The following is a 6,000-nucleotide window of genomic DNA, read 5'->3' on the forward strand; positions in this document are numbered from 1 at the left end:
CACGAAGCTGGGTGGCAGTGTTAGCTGTGAGGAGGATGCTAAGAGGATGCAGGGTGACTTGGATAGGTTAGGTGAGTGGGCAAATTCATGGCAAATGCAATTTAATATGGATAAATGTGAGGTTATCCACTTTGGTGGCAAGAACAGGAAAACAGATTATTATCTGAATGGTGGCTGATTAGGAAAAGGGGAGGTGCAACGAGACCTGGGTGTCATTGTACACCAGTCATTGAAAGTGGGCATGCAGGTACAGCAGGCGGTGAAAAAGGCGAATGGTATGCTGGCATTCATAGCAAGAGGATTCGAGTACAGGAGCAGGGAGGTACTACTGCAGTTGTACAAGGCCTTGGTGAGACCACACCCGGAGTATTGTATGCAATTTTGGTCCCCTAATCTGCGGAAAGACATTCTTGCCATAGAGGGAGTACAAAGAAGGTTCACCAGATTGATTCCTGGGATGGCAGGACTTTCATATGATGAAAGACTGGATCGACTAGGCTTATACTGTACTCTCTGAAATTTAGAAGATTGAGGGGGGATCTTATTGAAACGTATAAAATTATAAAGGGATTAGACAGGCTAGATGCAGGAAGATTGTTCCCGATGTTGGGGAAGTCCAGAACAAGGGGTCGCAGTTTGAGGATAAAAGGGAAGCCTTTTAGGACGGAGATGAATGCTGGGTCCATTGTTATTTGTCATCTATATCAATGATCTGGATGATAATGTGGTAAATTGGATCAGCAAATTTGCTGATGATACAAAGATTGGAGGTGTAGTAGACAGTGAGGAAGGTTTTCAGAGCCTGCAAAGGGACTTGAACCAGCTGGAAAAATGGGCTGAAAAATGGCAGATGGAGTTTAATACAGACAAGTGTGAGGTATTGCACGTTGGAAGGACAAACCAAGGCAGAACATACAGGGTTAATGGTAAGGCACTGAGGAGTGCAGTAGAACAGAGGGATCTGGGAATACAGATAAAAAAATTCCCTAAAAGTGGCATCACAGGTAGATAGGGTCGTAAAGAGAGCTTTTGGTAAATTGGCCTTTATTAATCAAAGTATTGAGTATAAGAGCTAGAATGTTATGATGAGGTTGTATAAGGCATAGGTGAGGCCAAATCTGGAGTATTGTGTTCAGTTTTGGTCACCAAATTACAGGAAGGATATAAATAAGGTTGAAAGAGTGCAGAGAAGGTTAACAAGGATGTTGCCGGGTCTTGAGAAACTCAGTTACAGAGAAAGGTTGAATAGGTTAGGACTTTATTCCCTGGAACGTAGAAGAATGAGGGGAGATTTGTTAGAGATATATAAAATTATGATGGGTATAGATAGAGTGAATGCAAGCAGGCTTTTTCCACTGAGGCAAGGGGAGAAAAAAACCAGAGGACATGGGTTAAGGGTGAGGAGGGAAAAGTTTAAAGGGAACATTAGGGGGGGCTTCTTCACACAGAGAGTGGTGGGAGTGTGGAATGAGCTGCCAGATGAGGTGGTAAATGAGGGTTCTTTTTTAACATTTAAGAATAAATTGGACAGATACATGGATGGGAGGTGTATGGAGGGATGTGGTCCGTGTGCAGGTCAGTGGGACTAGGCAGAAAATGGATCGGCACAGCCAAGAAGGGCCAAAAGGCCTGTTTCTGTGCTGTAGTTTTTCTATGGTTTCTATGAGGAAAAACTTCTTCACACAGAGAGTGGTGAATCTGTGGAATTCTCTGCCACAGGAAACAGTTGAGGCCAGTTCATTGGCTATATTTAAGAGGGAGTTAGATATGGCCCTTGTGGCTAAAGGGATCAGAGGGTATGGAGAGAAGGCAGGTACAGGGTTCTGAGTTGGATGATCAGCCATGATCATACTGAATGGCGGTGCAGGCTTGAAGGGCCGAATGGCCTAATCCTGCACCTATTTTCTATGTTTCTATGTTACCTAGGAGAACAAGTGCGTGGTTCATTGAAAGTGGCATCACAGGTAGGCGGGTAAGTGAAAAAAAAGCATTTAGCATGCTGCACACATCAAAGTTGCTGATGAACGCCACAGGCCAGGCAGCATCTATAGGAAGAGGCGCAGTCGACATTTCAGGCCAAGACCCTTCGTCAGGACTGACTGAAGGAAGAGTGAGTAAGGGATTTGAAAGTTGGAGGGGGAGGGGGAGATCCAAAATGATAGGAGAAGACAGGAGGGGGAGGGATGGAGCCAAGAGCTGGACAGGTGATAGGCAAAAGGGGATACGAGAGGATCATGGGACAGGAGGTTCGGGAAGAAAGACAAGCGGGGGGGGAACCCAGAGGATGGGCAAGAGGTATATTCAGAGGGACAGAGGGAGAAAAAGGAGAGTGAGAGAAAGAATGTGTGCTGAAAAATAAATAATAGATGGGGTACGAGGGGGAGGTGGGGCCTTAGCGGAAGTTAGAGAAGTCGATGTTCATGCCATCAGGTTGGAGGCTACCCAGACAGAATATAAGGTGTTGTTCCTCCAACCTGAGTGTGGCTTCATCTTTACAGCAGAGGAGGCCGTGGATAGACATGTCAGAATGGGAATGGGATGTGGAATTAAAATGTGTGGCCACTGGGAGATCCTGCTTTCTCTGGCAGACAGAGCGTAGATGTTCAGCAAAGCGGTCTCCCAGTCTGCGTCGGGTCTCGCCAATATATAAAAATAGCATGTTTATTTAGCATGCTGGCCTTCATCAGTCAGGGTATTGAATATAGGAGCTGGGACATTATGTTGCAGTCATATAAATCATAGGTGAACTGCACCTGGGAGTATAGTGTACAGTTATAATCACTCTGTTATAGGAAAGACCTGGCTGAACTGGAAAGAGTGCAAAAAAGATACATGAAGATGTTGCCAGGATTAGGGGGCCTGAGTATAGAGAGAGGTTGGCCAAACTAGGTCTTAATTCCTTGGAACTTAAGAGAATGAGGGGTGACTTTATGGAGATGTCTAAAATTATGAGAGCCATAGATAAGGTGTACAGTAACAGTCTTTTCCCCAGGGTAGGGCAGAAAATGAAAAATACAAATAAAACCAGTGTCACTAAAAGTGTCCGTTGCATGAGTAAGATAGATATGCTGTAGTTTTAATCTTAAAACTTTTCTTGGTGTCAGAATACATTAAAAAAACTACAATCTCAGCCATATGATAGTCAATTTCTCTACAGACTCTATGTAAGTGGTATGATTTAGCAGACTCATTTCTGATAAGATAGAAATGTTTTTTTCATCACGTGTTTCTAACTGACTAAATCAGCATGAGAATAAGCATATAGATAAATTAACAGACAAAAATTTACCATTTCTGTTTCAAATTCTGTTAGTAAATGCTATTTTTGGTAAACAAAGTATAGAAAATGTTAGGAATAGGAATTAAAAAAACAAAATCATTGATCACTTATGACTTAGATGAAGAATTTTTCGGATATTGAGATTACACCTATCAAAAAATAGCTACCAAACCAGTATATTCAAATCAGAGATATTAAGAAAATTAATAGATATGGGGTTCAGAATCAATTTATTATCATTGACTTATATGACATGACATTTGTTGTTTTGTGGAGGCAGTACAGTGCAAAGACATAAAATTATTATAAATTACAAAAATTACATTAGAGCAATTCAGGTAACAGAAATTCTCCCTTACAGACTTTATGGATCACTGCAAACAAATCTGAGATAGAGATTTCTGGAATCTGTGTGTCAATTTTTATTTTATTTTCAGTTCACATTTCTTGGTGCATGCACTGATGATGTGGCTTCATGTTTTCTGGGAATGTAACTGCCTCCTATAACACACAACTTATCCATACAGTCTTCTACCTCTTTGAGAAATTCAGTCAAATTGGTCTGTCAGGATCTTCTCCAAAAAAGCCATTTTGACTATTTTTGATTCATCCCCACCTTTCCAATTACTTTCCTGCCACTAATAGTTTGCTCATATGCCTTTAGTAATAACCATTTGCCCTTCCTAAATAAAAGCACTAAATCTGCTGTCCTCTAGTCATCTGACAGTTCATCTTAACAGTTAGCATAAAGACCTCTCTGGGCTACCACAGCTTCCATTTAGAACAGTATCGCAAAAATTATAGAATTGCTCCAAAACAAAAAGAAAACATTTGGCCAAGAGACAATTCTAACTTTTAGTAATGGTTCATTCATCTTTCTTTCTGGGTATTTTTACAAGAAATGCATATTATCTTCTAGTTGAGATCAGCCTACCCTGCAATTTATTCTCTAGAGAGGAAGGGGAAAGAATTTAGAAGTAAACGTTTCAACAAATATGGAGAACCTGAAACAAACATAGCTCTCTTGAGAAGCATGAAAATTGAGGACTGAAAGACAAAGAGAAAATTGTGATGAAATAACAGGAAATTTGGGAACTATTTTTTTTAATTGGTGAGTGTTTTAAATGTGAAAATAACTGCCAACATGAATCTTTGAGCAGAAAAGCAAAGAAGCCATTTAAAACAGAAATGAATGAATTCCTCTTCTGAAAAGGAATGACATAACTTTCAGGCCAGGCAGCATCTCTAGGAAGAGGTACAGTCGACGTTTCAGGCCGAGACCCTTCGTCAGGACGAAGGGTCTCGGCCTGAAACGTCGACTGTACCTCTTCCTAGAGATGCTGCCTGGCCTGCTGCGTTCACCAGCAACTTTTATGTGTGTTGCTTGAATTTCCAGCATCTGCAGAATTCCTGTTGTTTCACATAACTTTCAGAATCATTTGTTGAGTGTTTGGGGAGAACAGGACAGATAGATCAATAGCATTTGACCTAATTTTATTTTATTTACACTGGACTGAGTGACTTGGATTAGTTTTGAGGGCAATTGCATAAAACTACACTCAGCAATAAACCTTGCAAGCCACTATTTGAAAGCTTTACTTCTTTTCAGTATTTTGTTTGGTGGTATTCCTCAGCCATATTTACCTACTGCTCAAGCACTCACAAAATAATATACTTATGAAAATTCTTGAAGTTTTCAGAGACAATAATTAAAATCACAATCATAGAAATTGATGCATTCATTTTAAAAGTTCAATGTTACACAATTATAAGCTCTCTGATAACTGCCTTACTGTATCAGTCAGTATAACTCAGGGTGAATATCATTACTACACTCTAAGTCCCCGCTTTACAATATATAATCCATATCCAAAGTTTGATGATTTTGTTTTCAACTATATAAAGAAACGTATAAAACAGAAATTACTGCAACAATTAGCTAGTCAAATAGCGTCTGTGGAAAGAAAAACAGAATTAATGTTTCAGGTCTCTGCTTTGTCAGCTACAGCTGTGAAATATTACCAACATTTTCTGTTCTTAATTTCAGATTTCCAGCATCTTTTGTTTTCTCTTTCATTTTCATGAAATATAAAAGTACTTACCTAAGAGCAAGAAAAATAGGATTGTAATCACTCTTTTCATTTTAAGACAAATAAAGTCCTCAATAATAATGGTAACGGCTCACAGCAATCACAAAATGAGAACGCCTGTTTGTCAAATGCAAAGTATGGGTGGAAAATGAACAAAGCTTCTACCCGCAGAAGTTGTGATCAATCTTTGCATTGCTGTTTGTTCTAATTTCGAGCCGTTGTTAAAGGATGTGGTGCAGGTCATGCGACCTCTGTTCCTTAAACGGGCTGCACAGATGCAGCTTCGGGTCAGCGACTAACATAAGCTGGTGCTTGCAGCATTGAGGACTAGAAAAATCAAACTGGGGGACATATATATTCTCTAAAGCCTTACAATCTTTATTAAGATAACCTCTCTAATTTAATCCACTATTACATGGTGAAATGAGGCAGAGGGTAGTGGTGGAAGGATGCTTTTTAGCAGAAGTCAATGACTATCAGCATATTGCAGGGTCCTTTGTTGTTTGTGTAATATGATAATAACTTGGATGTGTATGTAGGAGGTATGATTAGCAGGTTTGCTGATGACACAAACGTAGGTAGTGTTGTGTCATAGAGTCATAGAAAAGAACAGCACAGAAACAGGCCCTT

At 40.0% G+C, this 6,000-nt stretch overlaps 1 protein-coding gene across 2 annotated transcripts in view; it reads right to left on the minus strand.

Moving 5' to 3' along the window:
* LOC134337106 (integrin alpha-E-like) overlaps nt 1-5,523 on the minus strand; it is a 296,891-nt gene extending 291,368 nt beyond the window's left edge. For both annotated transcript variants that reach the window (XM_063031953.1, XM_063031952.1), the window contains exon 1: nt 5,383-5,523. In XM_063031953.1, coding sequence (XP_062888023.1) covers nt 5,383-5,422 — 40 coding nt within the window. In that variant the 5' untranslated portion in view covers nt 5,423-5,523. The remainder of the gene's footprint in view (nt 1-5,382) is intronic.
* Between the last annotated feature and the right edge of the window lie 477 nt (nt 5,524-6,000).

The sequence above is a fragment of the Mobula hypostoma genome, chromosome 23 (genome assembly GCF_963921235.1).
Source record: "Mobula hypostoma chromosome 23, sMobHyp1.1, whole genome shotgun sequence".
Lineage (NCBI taxonomy): Eukaryota > Metazoa > Chordata > Chondrichthyes > Myliobatiformes > Myliobatidae > Mobula > Mobula hypostoma.